Source organism: Salvelinus alpinus, chromosome 9 (genome assembly GCF_045679555.1).
Source record: "Salvelinus alpinus chromosome 9, SLU_Salpinus.1, whole genome shotgun sequence".
NCBI lineage: Eukaryota > Metazoa > Chordata > Actinopteri > Salmoniformes > Salmonidae > Salvelinus > Salvelinus alpinus.
Genome location: NC_092094.1, coordinates 9,057,312 through 9,074,854, shown reverse-complemented (window position 1 = coordinate 9,074,854; position 17,543 = coordinate 9,057,312). Strand labels below are relative to the sequence as shown.

Sequence of the window (17,543 nt, the reverse complement as noted above, 5' to 3'; positions counted from 1 at the left end):
TCCGTTTGTGGTGGATAGAATCATTAACCCGGTTGTGGTCCGACTCAAATTGCCGGCAACGCTTCGAGTACATCCCTCATTTCATGTCTCCTGCCTTAAGCCGGTTCTCCTCAGTCCTCTGTTGCCCCCTCCTCCTCGGCCTCCTCCTCCTCGGATGATCGGAGGTGGTCCTGTCTACACGGTGCGCCGCATAATGGATTCCAGACGGCGGGGTCGAGGTTTCCAATATCTCGTGGATTGGGAAGGATATGGTCCAGAGGAGAGGAGTTGGATTCCTCGGCGTCAGATTCTTGATGACGACCTGCTTCGTGACTTCTACCGCCTCCACCCTGGCGCTCCAGGTAGTCCGCCCGGTGGCGTTCGTCGGAGGGGGGGTACTGTCACAAATCCCGCTTCCTGAGTCTGTGTTTGCCTGTGTTTCTGTCCTGGAACGCACCCTGTCTGGTTGCCGGGCGAATTAGCTTGTTGGGAGATCAATGTTCACCCGCACCTGTATCCCATCAGTAATCTGCACACCTGTCCTGATCATCACCTCTCCCCTTCAATAGCCATGACCACCATTTCCCCGGAACCCATCACCCATCCCTGTCTGCTCGTCGCTAGTGTTTTTTTCTATCCTTTGGATCTGCTCATCCACTCCCATCATTCCATCTCCGCTGCCCGCTCCGCCACCCGGAATTATCTACCTCCACGTTCTCATCATTTAAATAAATTCTCACCATCTTCATACTCACCTTGTCCTGGTCTGCTTCTGGGTCCGATTTTTGTAAAGCGTGTAGTAGTAACATAAGACACATGGATAACATATAAAGACATAAGACAGCTGAACATTAAAGTAACGAACCACATGTTCACGTTGATCATGAGACTGTGGTAATGGAGATATACTAAGAGACGTTCTGGCCCTCTTATTTTCTCCATTGTGCTGACAGACTGACCAGACACATGGGCACCTAAAACAATTGGACACACTAGACTTATAGTCTACACATTCCACTAAAAGCACACATACCAGAGAAATATGCCTAAGGCAACTGGACACTAATGATAAGAAGAGACATAGAGTCTGCCAATTCCAATAAGGACATACCAGAGAACATGCTGGGGCATTGAATTAAATACAGGGTTGAGTCATAGGCCTAGAGTATAGAGGGACATATATTATTTTTAAGACAAGCATGGGTCTGGCCACTATTATAATTTAACTGAAAGCAGATAATGGGCGTTAGTAGGCGTGAACAAGCAGGAAGCCTGAACTAAAAAGATAAGGATGGCAGGAAGAATTAGGGGAAGTATGCTTATTTGCATATGGGGTGGACCCATATGCTATTTATGTATAAATGTTGGAACCGGGGTTGGGAAGCGGGGGGTGTTCCGCGGGGTGTGTTCCGCAGGGACATGCCAGTGGGCTGTACAATTGTAATAAAGAGCATGTTTGATTTTAAAAGTTCTGGTAAGCGTTGTATTTGAAAATGATTTTCCACGACAAGCGTGACAGAGCAAGATCTGCACACATTCCTTTTTCCAGGTTAGTGCTTCGAGCTGATTGGTCCTTTTGCAACAGCCGTAGCGGGTTCAGAACGGTTGTCTTTGCATAGCTTTACCATTCCTATAATGGGTCTACAGGGTTTGAATCACACGGTTTTAATGCTCTTGGCCTTTTCACACTACTTAGCTACGCTGTACTGTACGCTGGCCTGGTTTCGCATCAATCATAATGTCTGGAACCGTGCTGGAAACGATCCCCTACCCCTACCCCTTCTCCTTGGCCCTTAATGTTTTCAGATCTACAGTATGGGGTCTGGATGGGCGTGGTGGAGCTTCTACCATATTGCTTTACACATTATAGATCTGCAAACATTGAAGGGATCTGGGGAGGGGGAGGGATCTGGAGAGGGGGTGGGATCTGGAGAGGGGGTGGGATCTGGAGAGGGATCTGGGGAGGGGGTGGGATCTGGATAGGGGGTGGGATCTGGGGAGGGATCTGGGGAGGGATCTGGGGAGGGGGAGGGATCTGGAGAGGGGGAGGGATCTGGGTAGGGGGAGGGATCTGGAGAGGGGGTGGGATCTGGGGAGGGATCTGGGGAGGGATCTGGGGGGGGGGGGTGGGATCTGGGGAGGGATCTGGAGAGGGATCTGGAGAGGGGGAGAGATCTGGGTAGGGGGAGGGATCTGGAGAGGGGGTGGGATCTGGGGAGGGATCTGGGGGGGGGGGGGGGTCTGGAGAGGGGGAGAGAGGAACAAATTGAGTACAATCGTTGTTGTCACAGGTGATAAATGATGACATGGCTGGAATGAAATTGTAGTGGCCAGTAATATTTGGCATGTTTATGTAAAATCTATATACTTTTTAAAATACCTCACGTGTGACTTGTAATATCACTAAGCAATTAGCCCAATAAAAAGTTTATCTGACTTCATAAAGATTATTAAAATATACAAACAAGCATTAGGCAATGAGTTGACGAGACTCTGAGAATGGTTTATATCAAAGGCAGATATTTAATAAAGCTTAAGTTACAAGCATTAACAAACATTACATGGCATTTTTCCAAGCATATAGATCTTAAGATTAACTTACAACACAACGCATGAACAAAGAGATGCTTACTAGGCCAGAAGCCTAGGAAATTTGAATTGATCATACAGGATACAGGATAAGAGAGAGAACAAAGGCATTTAATTCCATTTATAACATCGGAAGGTGTGACCTTTCAACTCAAGACCAACCAATTTTGACCAATCAAACGATACCAAGTTTACAGTGTAACCTGACCACCAAGGCCTAATCTCCACAGGGTGTCACATAACCATATTTACATGTACATACTACCTCAATCAGCCTGTATGTCTGTATGTAGAATCACTACTTTTATAGCCTGTCTTTTTACTGGTGTTTTATTTCTTACTTACCTATTGTTCACCTAATACCTTTTTTCACTATTGGTTAGTAAGCATTTCACGGTAAGGTCTACACCTGTTGTATTCGGCGCACGTGACAAATAAACTTTGATTTGATCATTTAAATGTTTGTGTGGGGGATGAGGCCAGTGTAAATCAGACAGAATTCCTAAGAGGAGCATACAACCTTTTTGCATATAGTAATTCAGAGTTCACCCTGTACAGACACAAGTAACCACACAGATCATACATACAGTATACTGTAGATAGCATCAACTTTATCCTCAGGGAACAAGTTTCATATAGATAACAGACATGAATACTATAGTATTATTCTGTCACATTCAAAGAGTCAGTTCTCTGGATACTGTAACAGGGAGAAATATGTTGGGGGGGGGGACGACTGACTAGTCCTTTGGCGTTTTCCTCTGTCAACTCCAGGTGTCAGAGAGCATATAAATTAGGGCCCGAGCCTACACAATCCTGCAAGTCTGTCACTGATACTCAAGGGACACTCATATTGAGTGAGTAGTGATTGACAGGTCTGTCAATAATTGAACCAGGATATCAGCAGGTGATGAAACAGAAAAGACCAGTGGGTTTAGATCCCCGACCGTTCTGTTGGACGACTGCCGACTGACGTGGACAGAACAGGTCAAGATGGATGAGAGCTGACAGAGATGCTGTCCTCCTGTATGGTGTACATTTTAGGATGTGCTCAGCCTCACGTCTCACCCCTTCTTGAGTCAATTGTCAACAACATACTAAATACATGCAATCACTGTACTGTAAGTCACTTAGGATACGTGTCCGCTAAGTCGTATACAATGACGATTGACTCAAGGAGGGGTAAAGCGTGGGGGCTGAGGATGTCCTAGAATGTGCACCGTCCACATGGGGACTGCGGCACTGCAGCTGTTGCTACCTGCAGGCCATGGCTCACTGGGCGGATTCTGCAGCATAATGTGCTGTGTGATGGATGGGCCTGACGCTCTGCAGTCAGGACCACCCAAACAGACAGACACAGGCAGGCCACTGCAATGAGACGGTACTATGGCAGCTCAGCTCTAAAGGGTTCTCTCCAATTGCACCCTATTCCCTACAGTATTCCCTACACTGCAATACTTTTAACCATATATAGTGCACTACTTTTAACCATATATTGTGCACTACTTTTAACCATATATAGTGCACTACTTTTAACCATATATAGTGCACTACTTTTAACCATATATATATATATAAAATCAAATTTTATTGGTCACATACACACGTTTAGCAGATGTTATTGCGAGTGTAGCGAAATGCTTACTATAGTAAAGGGCTGAGACACTATAGTAAAGGGGAGAGATACTAAAGGGCTGAGATACTATAGTAAAGGGGAGAGATACTAGAGTAAAGGGGATAGATACTATAGTAAAGGGGAGAGATACTAGAGTAAAGGGCTGAGATATTATAGTAAAGGGGAGAGATACTATAGTACAGGGCTGAGATACTATAGTAAAAGTCTGAGATACCATAGTAAAGGGGAGAGATACTATAGTAAAGGGGAGAGATACTATAGTAAAGGGGAGAGATACTATAGTAAAGGGGAGAGATACTATAGTAAAAGTCTGAGATACCATAGTAAAGGGCTGAGATACTATAGTAAAGGGGAGAGATACTATAGTACAGGGCTGAGATACTCCAGCAAAGGGGAGAGATACTAGAGTAAAGGGCTGAGATACTATAGTAAAGTCCTGAGATAGTATAGTAAAGTCCTGAGATAGTATAGTAAAGGGGAGAGATAGTATAGTAAAGGGGAGAGATACTATAGTACAGGGCTGAGATACTATAGTAAAGGGGAGAGATACTATAGTAAAGGGCTGAGATATTGTAGTGAAGGGGAGAGATACTATAGTGAAGGGGCGAGTGTAATAATAGAAAGATATAGTTTAGTAAAGGGAGTACCTAGAGACCTGTGGCTGCCTGCATGTGGTGGTAATTGACCGGGGAAAAACCTTAACATTTGTTCCATGAGTGATGAACAGGGTGGAGATAATTTAGAGGGTGGAGATAATTTAGAGGATGGAGATGATTTAATCATTATAGGGATTTCCTCATGACCATATCTGTGATAAGGTGCGTCTCGGTGAGAGGTGTAGGAGTCAGGCGCAGGAGAGCAGGGATTTCTGAGAAGCGTGTTTAATATATAATATTATATATATAGTCCACCAATACAAAATTGGCACAGACGAAAATCCCAAACTACGCTCTCGAAGGAACAGAAACTCGTGCCAACACACGGAGGAACAACCACAGTTCCGACACTACATACACTACCTAAAATGTGAAAACAATACAGAAACTCGTGCCAAACGCACGGAGGAACAAACTCAGTTCCGAAACTTAACTACACGTACGTAATAACAAAAACAAGAAACATCAAAGATAATCGAGCGCAAATACACACAAGCTTAATCCCGCACGAAATAAGGCAGGTAACAGGTGCCCTATATACACACAGAAATAAACGCAATTGAAACCAGGTGTGAAAATGAACACAGACAAAACAACCAGAAAAGGAAAAAGGGATCGGTGGCGGCTAGTAAACCGGCGACGCCGAGCGCCGAGCGCTGCCCGAACAGGGAGAGGAGTTATCTTCGGTAGAAGTCGTGACAATATCATAGAAACGTAAGTGAAGCAATGCAGTAAACACATTGTGTGTGTGTGTTTGGGCTCGCCTGTGTCCTATTTTATGTAATAATTGAACATTCCCATTCTTGCTTGGTGTTCTCTTAATCAGCAGAGTGGAGAGAAACCTAAAACAAAGCTTTCAAACAGCCCTTTGCTCCATCCTGAGTAATGACATAATACCATACCAGAGGGTACATTGAGGAAAATGGTAATTGATAATTGCAGAGAGAAGAGAATAAATCTGACTTCACCTTTCTTTTAGTATGCATGCCTGTGTGTTTGTGTGTGTGTGTGTGTGCATGCTTCGTGCATCCATATGTTCGTGCTTTATTGATTCCCCCACCCCTAATTTTACAATGTAGGTGATGGTTAACTTGTGTTTGTCATCGCAATTCCTTCGTCATTTCCTTGGTTTTCGTCTCCTTCTTCTTCGTCTACATCCCCACAGCATTTTTCACAGCAGCAGTCTTTGCACACAGATAGTGTGACTGCCGCACAGATGGCCAAGAGCATAGCCATACCAATGCCCTAAAACAAGAGGAAACAGACAAACAGAAAACAGAATCAGTGTATGCAATACATCAACAACAGCTTTTTCCTCACTGTTGCTTTTAAGAGGTTTGTTTAATTGCACAGCAAAATCTAATGAAAGAACGATTCTACCTGCAAATTCAACCCGCCAAATGTTAAAACCTCTTTAGGTGAAATTGCAGAGCGCCAAATTCAAAATACAGAAATACTCATAATAAACATTCATAAAATATACAGGTGTTATACATCGGCTTAAAGATGAACTTCTTGTTAATCCAGCCGCTGTGTCAGATTTCAAAAAGGCTTTACGGCAAAAGCATACCATGCGATTATCTGAGGACAGCGCCCCGCTTACAAAAGCATACAAACATTTTCCAGCCAAGTAGATAAGTCAGAAATAGCGATAAAATTAATCACTTACCTTTGATGATCTTCATATGGTTGAACTCACAAGACTCCATGTTACACAATAAACATTTTGTTTTGTTCGATAAAGTCCCTCTTTATATCCCAAAAACTCAGTTTTGTTCAGTAATCCACTGGCTCAAAGACGGTCACAACAGGCAGACGAATAGATCCAAATAGTACCGGTAAAGTTCGTCGAAACATGTCAAACAATGTTTTTTATTAATCATCAGGTTGTCTATTGTCTTTATAATCAATAATATTTCAACTGGACAATAGCGTATTCAATAATTAACACCTAGAATGCATACATACATTTACGTAAAGGTGACATGACACCTGGATGGATGCTAGCTGTTGTAGTTCACACCTGTATGTATTTGTGGACTGTAGTCCACGAGGAGGAAGGCTCTGTCTAAGAAGGGAAACGAACACAGTTTCAGATATGTTCAGACATACATGAAATACTGAGATACTACAGTAAAGGGCTGAGACACTATAGTAAAGGGGAGAGATACTATAGTAAAGGGCTGAGAAAGTATAGTAAAGGGCTGAGATACTATAGTAAAGGGGAGAGATACTATAGTAAAGGGGAGAGATACTATAGTAAAGGGGAGAGATAGTATAGTAAAGGGCTGAGATACTATAGTAAAGGGGAGAGATAGTATAGTAAAGGGGAGAGATACTAGAGTAAAGGGGAGAGATAGTATAGTAAAGGGCTGAGATACTAGAGTAAAGGGGAGAGATAGTATAGTAAAGGGCTGAGATAGTATAGTAAAGGGGAGAGATACTATAGTAAAGGGCTGAGATAGTATAGTAAAGGGGAGAGATACTATAGTAAAGGGGAGAGATACTATAGTAAAGGGGAGAGATAGTATAGTAAAGGGCTGAGATACTATAGTAAAGGGGAGAGATAGTATAGTAAAGGCCTGAGATACTATAGTAAAGGCCTGAGATGTAGGGCCTAGTGAAGGGGAGAGATACTATAGTGAAGGGGAGAGTATAATAATAGAAAGATATAGTTTAGTGAAGGGAGTACCTAGAGACCTGTGGCTGCCTGCATGTGGTGGTAATTGACCGGGGGAAAAACCTTAACATTTGTTCCACGAGTGATGAACAGGGTGGAGATAATTTAGAGGGTGGAGATGATTTAGAGGGTGGAGATGATTTAGAGGGTGGAGATAATTTAGAGGCAGGTAATTGACCGGGGAAAAACCTTAACATTTGTTCCATGAGTGATGAACAGGGTGGAGATAATTTAGAGGGTGGAGATGATTTAATCACTATAGTGATTTTCTCATAACCTCCATATCACAGAAACATAAGTGAAGCAATGCAGTAAACACATTGTGTGTGTGTGTGTGTGTGTTTGGGCTCGCCTGTGTCCTATTTTATGTAATAATTGAACATTCCCATTCTTGCTTGGTGTTCTCTTAATCAGCAGAGTGGAGAGAAACCTAAAACAAGGCTTTCAAACAGCCCTTTGCTCCATCCTGAGTAATGACATAATACCATACCAGAGGGTACATTGAAGAAAATGGTAATTGATAATTGCAGAGAGAAGAGAATAAATCTGACTTCACCTTTCTTTTAGTATGCATGCCTGTGTGTTTGTGTGTGTGTGTGTGTGTGTGTGTGTGTGTGTGTGTGTGCATGCACATGCATCCATATGTTCGTGCATGATTGATTCCCCCACCCCTAATTTTACAATGTAGGTATTGGTAAATCTGTCATCGGAAATTCTTCGTCATTTTCTTGCTCCCGCTCGTGCGCGCAAAAAGCTCTTGTTCATTCGACCGACCACTCAGAAAATGTTGTCATTCTTACTCATTTTTCAGAATAAAAGCCTGAAACAATGTCTAAAGACTGTTGACATCTAGTGGAAGCCATAGGAACTGCAATCTAGGTCCCATCCATGTATATGGTGGATAGGCTTTCAATGGAAAAACACTAAATTCAAAAGAATGCCACTTCCTAGATGGATTTTCCACAGGCTTTCGCCTGCCATATCAGTTTTGTTATACTCACAAACATTATTGTAACAGTTCTGGAAACTTTAGAGTGTTTTCTATCCAATACTACCATGCATATGCATATCCTAACTTCTGGGCCTGAGTAACAGGCAGTTTACTTTGGCCACGCTTTTCATCCGGACGTCAAAATACTGCCCCCTACCCCAGAGAGGTTAAAGCATTCTGGGATTGGAAAATACATTTTGGGATTTTTAAATTAATGATATATAGACATACACTAACGTTCAAAAGTTTGGGGTCACTTAGATATTTCCTTGTTTTTGAAAGAAAATATAATTTTATGTCCATTAAAATAACAACAAATTGATCAGAAATACAGTGTAGACATTGTTAATGTTGTAAATGACTATTGTAGCTGGAAACGGCAGATTTTTTATGGAATATCTACATAGGCGTACAGAGGCCCATTATCAGCAACCATTACTCTTGTGTTCCAATGGCACGTTGTGTTAGCTAATCCAAGTTTATAATTTTAAAAGGCTAATTGATCATTAGAAAACCCTTTTGCAATTATGTTAGCACAGCTGAAAACTGTTGTTCTGATTAAAGAAGCAATAAAACTGTCCGTCTTTGGACTAGTTGAGTATGTGGAGCATCAGCATTTGTAGGTTCGATTACAGGCTCTAAATGGACGGAACAAAGTACTTTCTTCTGAAACTCGTCAGTCTATTCTTGTTCTGAGAAATGAAGGCTATTCCATGTGAGAAATTGCCAAGAAACTGAAGATCTCGTACAACGCTGTGTACTACTCCCTTCACAAACAGACGCCTCACAAGTCCTCAACTAGCAGCTTTATTAAATAGTACCCGCAAAACACCAGTCTCCAACGTCAACAGTGAAGAGGCATCTCGTACTGCCGTCTGCTAAATGACTTAAATGTAAATGTCGTACAATGCTGTGTACTACTCTCTTCACAGAACAGCGCAAACTGGCTAGAGGAGAATAGAATAGAAAGAGGAGTGGGAGGCCCCGGTGCACAACTGAGCAAGAGAACAAGTACATTAGAGTGTCTAGTTTGAGAAACAGACGCCTCACAAGTCATCAAATGGCAGATTAATTAAATAGGACCCGCAAAACCCCAGTCTCAACGTCAACAGTGAAGAGGCGACCGGGATGCTGGCCTTCTAGGCAGAGTTCCTCTGTCCAGTGTTTGTGTTCTTTTGCCCATCTTAATCTTTTCTTTTTATTGGCCAGTCTGAGATATGGCTTTTTCTTTGCAACTCTGCCTAGAAGGCCAACATCCCGGAATCGCCTCTTCACTGTTGACTTTGAGACTGGTCTTTGCAATCACAAAAAGTATCTTTTACAACATGATGTCACAATCAGAACACAATCAGAACGATTGGGAACTATTTCACTCTGAGAAGATTTTTACATGACAACCGTTCAATCCCATTCAGCAATATGGTGGGATGATGAGCTTCAGATTCAAATACTTCCGGCTTCATGCGCCATCGGGATGACGTCAGCGCTATCACTATGTACTGGTTTTAATGTAGTTTCACACATCCCCATGAGCTACATAAGAAAACGCTGTATAGCTTCAAAACATGGTTAAAACTATAATTGTGATCTCATGTATTGTCAGTCCTTGAATCGATATCTCTGTCTATAAATTTCAGTGATAACATTTCTCCAGCCCCATCCCTCAGCTGTTTACCAAACCAAGTGGTGGGGATTGGGGTGAACTCTTTATTGTTTTTTTAATCATAATCATCGTTTTAATCATCGTAAGTTATATTCTTAAAAAATCAATTGTTATATATCATTAATATAAAAGTTTTGTCTGGTTTCTCACCTGAGACTGAACAAGGAATTTCTGATGGTGATCCATTTGAGTGAGTACAGCCTCATCTGGCTTACACCATTTCCGAGGAGCATCTTCATTAGCAATGACAAATGTGCCATTCCAGTTTGACTTTGCACAAGCAAAGTACTGGCCATCGAAGAACAGTATGATCAACCACACCAATGGAGGGATGAGGCTTGACAAATACACAAGTGCCCCCTTACACGCTCTCTTACACACTTGTTTACACGTAGGTCCTTGTACTATTATCATCACCACGAATGCTGTAATGGCAGGAAGGATAAAGAATGCAGACGTAAACAGCTTGTTCCGTTTAGGATCGCAGGGACACCTAAACTCCATCTCCACAATCTTCTCCAAGCCCAGAAGGACGAAGCTACAAACCACATGTGACACAAAAACTTTCTTGCCATCATTCTTGCCATCATTCTTGTCAACTTCCGTCTGCTGCTCTGTTATCCCTGTTTGCAGTCCTGTGTCACAGCAGTTTATGCACAAGAACATTGTGAGTACCACAAAGATGCCCGAGAGCAGAGCCAGACCAATGACCTAAAACAAGAGGAAACAGACAAATAGAAAACAGAATCAGTGTATGCAATACAAAAACAACAGATTTTTCATCATTGCCAGCAGGGCCAGTGGAGCTATCATACCTCCTTGCCCATCTACAAAAAATATTAAAATATTTAGAATTTATTTGACCAAGACACACGCCAACAAAAAGACACATCAATCTCAGATAAATCATCAGAGCAAGCAAAACAGCGCCCCTCTGTCTCAGTATGTGTAGCCCATACTGTCTGGATAAAATGAGTATGGCATGTCAAACTATTTCTGTCCAGACAGCATCAGATACAAGGGCGCTGTTTCACTCATTCAGATGCTTTGTCTGGATGCTTTCTCCTGTGAGATAGTTTCAGCCTCATGCAATTTGAAGGAAAGTTGGCAGGTGCACAGTTCACTGTTCGGATGCAAAAATCATCACATACTTTTTAAGTGATATTGTTTAACAATCAGATGGAAACATAAAGACTGGTATTGCCAACATTGCCTGCTGGTGTAACTGCTTGCTATACTTGCTTGTACAGGCAATGTTGGCAATACGTTTATAAAACGTTTATAAAATGCAATACGTTTATGTGGTCCCGTGTGGCTCAGTTGGTAGAGCATGGCGCTTGCAACGCCAGGGTTGTGGGTTCATTCCCCACGGGGGGACCAGGATGAATATGTATGAACTTTCCAATTTGTAAGTCGCTCTGGATAAGAGTGTCTGCTAAATGGCTTAAATGTAATGTAAATGTAAAACCAAAGACTTACCTTGACTTTGAGTCAACTTCTCACCACATGTCATGCACTTCAATGCTAGCTGTAGCTTATGCCTTCAGTACTAGATTTGTTGCCTGATTATTTTATTGTGTGGACAACATGTCAGTTCATGCAAGTGTAACAGTTTAACTTTAGACCGTCCCCTCGCCCCAACACGGGCGCGAACCAGGGACCCTCTGCACACATCAACAACTGACACCCACGAAGCGTCGTTACCCATCGCTCCACAAAAGCCGCGGCCCTTGCAGAGCAAGGGGCAACCCTACTTAAGTCTCAGAGCAAGTGACGTAACTGATTGAAATGCTAGTAGCGCGTACCCGCTAACTAGCTAGCCATTTCACATCCGTTACACAAGAGCTCTGGTAGGTTAGAGGACGTCCTCCGGAAGGTGTCATAATTACTGTGTAAGTTTATGGAAAAGGGTGAGAACCATGAGCATTCTAGATCTTTTTAAGCCAATGTACCCAGAGGAGAATGGCAACTAGCTGTCCTCTGGCTATACCATGGTGCTACCCTACAGAGTGCTGTTGAGGCTATTGTAAACCTTCATTGCAAAACAGTGTGTTTTAATCATTTATTTGGTGACATGAATATATTTAGTATAGCTTTATCCAAAAAGGATAACTTTTTAAATGTTTCACTATTTTTATTTTCTGAAATTCACTGAGGATGGCCCCTCCTCTGAGGAGGAACCTCCACTGGTGAAGACACACAACATGGAAGCAGGAGCTGACAATAATTGACCTTTTTTTTTTTACTGCTGTCATATCGGCACTTATATTAATTATAATGCCATTATATCTTTTGTGCCAATTTTCACTATTTATCAAGAACACTTGGCGCTTATGATGATGTTTAGGCTACTGATTTTTTCATCATTTGACAGCGCATCTCGCTGACCGTGGGTCTTGGTGGTTGGGATATACAGTAGCGGTTCGCCGGCGTAAAATCACGGGGAAGCCAAACCAGGGAATAAAAGCCATATTACAACCTCCATGTTGTTATAATTGCATTGCACTCTATAACCTGTTAGTTCATATGCCTTGACACCGTGATATATAATACATTCGACCACGCCTTTGTTTCATCACAAAACCGGAGAGCAACATTGGTCTGGTCAAGTACACAAAACACAGTACATGTAACAAACCGTTACATGACCTACAGCATGGTCAAGCAAGTTCATGTTTCCGACATTTTCGGACTACTAAACAACTGTTGATTTAGAACCACGGAGAAGTACCGCAAGTCGCAAAGAAAACAGGCGCTGCCTCCACGAATCCAGCACCATTTCCACTTCAACATTTCAACATCATCTAATCATATAGTCTAATACAGTGACATCTAAAAGATACTAACAACTATTTAGTCCAATAAGCTAAATATGATGTGGCTGTCCACGGTTCTGATTTCTGAGCGTGCGTGCGTGCATGTACCTACCCTACTTGTAGAGAAAAGCCAATGTCATCCTCCTCTTTCATGTTGCCTAAACGATGTATGATTCTGTCATACAGTACACACTTTTTTTTTGTTGTCATCCTAGGCTACCTGGCTAAAAAGCTTGCTAGCTAGCTAACTTCCTTTCATGGGTAACGATGCACCAGGCCAGCAAGTTAACATTAGCCTACTACATCTAGCTACATGTTGAACTTCCATCCTCTCAGGCCAGGGGCACAATGTATGAATTTATGGTAGGATCAGAAACGCCATTATTATCATTGGCCAGTACGGAGAATTAAGTAAAACCACAAGTCCAAATCCCCATCTCCATACATGGCTAACTTAGGAAAGGGTCGACTTTAGCCACCAGAGAACAACAACACAACCACATGCAACAAGTCAATGACTTTTGGCTTCTGATGTGATTGGTGTGAAACCAAATCCAAACTGGCTTTGCTTGACAGATATGTTGGGTGTGCCAGGACCATTCACAGCTGAGCTCACTCAGTTTAGCTCAACGCTGATTGGCTATTATTTTATAAAAAATGCTAGGCCAAATGCTCGCTGGCTTCCCTTGCATTCAATGCTATGGGCGGCAACAAAGTCATATTCTATTAGACCAGACAGCATCAGATAGATGGGCTGCATATACTCAAATCAAATCAAAGTTTATTTGTCACGTGCGCCGAATACAACAGGTGTAGACCTCACAGTGAAATGCTTACTTACAGGCTCTAACCAATAGTGCGAGAAAAAAAAGGTATGTGTGTGTGTGTGTGTGTGTGTGTAGGTAAGTAAAGAAATAAAACAACAGTAAAAATACATTTGAAAATAACAGTAGCTAGGCTATATACAGACACCTGTTAGTCAGGCTTATTGAGGTAGTATGTACATGTAGGTATGGTTAAGTGACTATGCATATATGATGAACTGGCCGTAGTATTATTTTTTTGATGTAGAGCTGGGCAATATTTACAAATACCCATCCGCCAGGCTCTGGAGAGGAAACCCGCGCCAGCTACCTGCCCTCCTTAGCGTATGTACAGTATGTCCCCTCGGAGGTAAGGGATAGGCTGTTGACCTGTGCGCACACATCCCTCACCACTGGACACCCAGATATCACCCGCACCATTCACTCCATCTCTGAGAAATACTGGTGGCCCACCTTGGCTCAGGATGTGGCCCACTATGTCAACTCATGTTCAGTATGTGCCCAAACTAAATCTACCCGGCACGCTCCACCAGGGAAACCCGTAGCACTCACTTCCGTCATCATGAAGTGCTTTGAGAGACTAGTCAAGGACCATATCACCTCCACCCTACCTGACACCCTAGACCCACTCCAATTTGCTTACCGACCCAATAGGTCCACAGACGACGCAATCGCAACCACACTGCACACTGCCCTAACCCATCTGGACAAGAGGAATACCTATGTAAAAATGCTGTTCAGCATTTAACACCATAGTACCCTCCAAACTCGTCATTAAGCTCGAGACCCTGGGTCTTGATCCCGCCCTGTGCAACTGGGTCCTGGACTTCCTGACGGGCCGCCCCCAGGTGGTGAGGGTAGGTAACAACATCTCCACCCCGCTGATCCTCAACACTGGGTCCCCACAAGGGTGCGTTCTCAGCCTTCTCCTGTACTCCCTGTTCACCCACGACTGCGTGGCCATGCACGCCTCCAACTCAATCATCAAGTTTGCAGACGACACTACAGTGGTAGGCTTGATTACCAACAACGACGAGATGGCCTACAGGGAGGAGGTGAGGGCCCTCGGAGTGTGGTGTCAGGAAAATAACCTCACACTCAATGTCAACAAAACAAAGGAGATGATCGTGGACTTCAGGAAACAGCAGAGGGAGCAGCCCCCTATCCACATCGACGGGACAGTAGTAGAGAGGGTGGAAAGTTTTAAGTTCCTGGGCGTACACATCACGGACAAACTGAAAGGGTCCACCCACACAGACAGCGTTGTGAAGAAGGCGCAGCAGCGCCTCTTCAACCTCAGGAGGCTGAAGAAATTCGGCTTGTCACCAAACACACTCACAAACTTCTACAGATGCACAATCGAGAACATCCTGTCGTGCTGTATCACCGCCTGGTACGGCAACTGCTCCGCCCACAACTGTAAGGCTCTCCAGAGGGTAGTGCGGTCTGCACAACGCATCACCGGGGGCAAACTACCTGCCCTCCAGGACACCTACACCACCTGATGTCACAGGAAGGCCAAAAAGATCATCAAAGACAACAACCACCCGAGCCACTGCCTGTTCACCCCGCTATCATCCAGAAGGCGAGGTCAGTACAGGTGCATCAAAGCGAGGACCGAGAGACTGAAAAACAGCTTCTATCTCAAGGCCATCAGACTGTTAAACAGCCATCACTAACATTTAGTGGCTGTTACCAACATACAGACTCAACTCTAGCTTGACTCAACTCTAACTTATCACTAGCCACTTTTAACAATGCCACTTTATATAATGTTTACATACCCTACATTACGCATCTCATATGTATATACTGTACGCTATACCATCTACTACATCTTGCCATCTTGATGTAATTAAATGTATCACTAGCCACTTTAAAAACAATGCCACTGTATATAATGTTTACATATCCTACATTAGTCATCTCATATGTATATACTGTACTCTATACCATCTACTGCATCTTGCCTATGCCGTTCGGCCATCACTCATCCATATATTTATATGTACATATTCTTATTCATTCCTTTACACTTGTGTGTATAAGGTAGTTGCTGTGAAATTGTTAGATTACTTGTTGGTTATTACTGCACGGTCGGAACTAGAAGCACAAGCATTTCACTACACTCGCATTAACATCTGCTAACCATGTGTATGTGACCAATACAATTTGATTTGATTTGATTTATAATATATTACACTTGGTCTGTCTTGAATAAGTTCCTCCATTTCTTTTTGTTTTTCCTCTTAACTTTTTCTGTGCCTCTTTTTATTGCTATCTATCTTTACAGTTAGACCTTTTATTTCCTTTGTTAATATGGACTCTTTTGACCTAAATTGCTTTTGTTTTAGAAATGAGTACTGAATTGCATGGCCTCTAAAGGCACATTTAAATGTGTCCCATACTTTACATTTTTTTGACTTTTTTCTTAATGATATAAATGTATTGATTCTTGAAGAATATAACTTATAAATGCCTCATGAGCTTAGTTCAACTGTCGTACCCCATCAGAACCCAAAACATAAGCTTATTATACTCCATTGTTTGTAAACAATGTAATTGTAAGAAAACCCCGTATAGCATCAAAACATGGTTAAAACGATCATTTTCATCGATGGTCAGTCCTTGAATCCAATCTCTGGTAGTGGGGAACATGGTGACCACTTGGTTGTTTTTTGAATGCCGGATTGAAATAAGCTCACAAAGCATTTAAGTTCTATTCTTCAAAAAGCTACATATCATTAATGTACAATATTGGTCTGGTTTCTCACCTGAGACTGAACAAGCAATTTCCGATGGTCATCCATGTGAGTGGGTACAGCCTCATCTGGCTTACACCATTTCCGAGGAGCATCTTCATTAGAAATGACAAATGTGCCATTCCAGTTTGACTTTAAACAAGCAAAGTACTGGCCATCGAAGAACAGTATGACCAACCACACCAATGGAGGGATTAGGCTTGACGAATACACAAGTGCCCCCTTACGCACTTTGTTACACGTAGGTCCTAGTACTTTTAGCATCATCATGAATGCTATAACGGCAGGAAGGATAAAGAATGTAGACGTAAACAGCCAGTTCCATTCTGGATCGCAGGGACACCTAAACTCCATCTCCACAATCTTCTCCAAGCCCAGAAGGACGAAGATACAACCCATATTTGACACAACATGTTTCTTCAGTAGTTTGAGCCATGGTTTTGGCAATTCCATCCTAAATGCAACATAAACATATAAATGTTTGGTTGAAAAATCTGATAGAAGGTGCACATTTGTGAGAATGTGTTCAGCAAATAATTTTGTGTTTAAAGGATTGCTCTGTGAGCAAAGCCTTTTCAGGCTACATCACAATAAAAATGCCCTGGACTCACCTGTCTGTTTCAGAATGAAGCAAAATGACAATGACAATTTCCCTTTACAGTAGCTCCTGTATATATGCCAAAAGAAGACAACCCATGTGACGTCTCTTACGTCACTCCACACAGAACTATAGGAAATAGTTTGTGGTTAGTATCTGAGACCCAAGAAGCTGCATGATTGGAGAGACGCACAGAGGATCTGTTACCAATTGCATCAAAACTAGTTAAGACTGGTCTATAGTGCCACACTGTTCGAAAAAAGGGTTCCAAAGGGTTATTTGTCTGTCCCCGTAGGAGAGACCTTTTTGGTTCTAGGTACAACCCTTTTGGTTCCAGGTAGAACCCTTT

General features: G+C 42.6%; 1 protein-coding gene across 1 annotated transcript; it reads right to left on the bottom strand.

Annotated features, from left to right (window-relative positions):
• Positions 1–2,479: 2,479 nt before the first annotated feature.
• LOC139584241 (uncharacterized) lies at positions 2,480–17,306 on the bottom strand. The gene is made up of 4 exons (XM_071415856.1): positions 17,208–17,306; positions 16,609–17,050; positions 10,345–10,905; positions 2,480–6,105 (listed from the first exon to the last, which is right to left on the bottom strand). Exons 2-4 carry the CDS (start codon positions 17,047–17,049, stop codon positions 5,947–5,949), a joined length of 1,161 nt encoding a protein of 386 aa, XP_071271957.1. The 5' UTR covers position 17,050; positions 17,208–17,306; the 3' UTR covers positions 2,480–5,946.
• Between the last annotated feature and the right edge of the window lie 237 nt (positions 17,307–17,543).

Excerpts from the sequence above, each read along its gene's own strand:
- LOC139584241 (XM_071415856.1), bottom strand. The coding sequence starts at position 17,049 with ATGGAATTGCCAAAACCATGGCTCAAACTACTGAAGAAACATGTTGTG. Across the intron at positions 10,906-16,608 it reads AATTGCTTGTTCAGTCTCAG|GTCATTGGTCTGGCTCTGCT; the intron begins GTGAGAAACCAG and ends CTCTTGTTTTAG. Across the intron at positions 6,106-10,344 it reads AATTCCTTGTTCAGTCTCAG|GGCATTGGTATGGCTATGCT; the intron begins GTGAGAAACCAG and ends CTCTTGTTTTAG.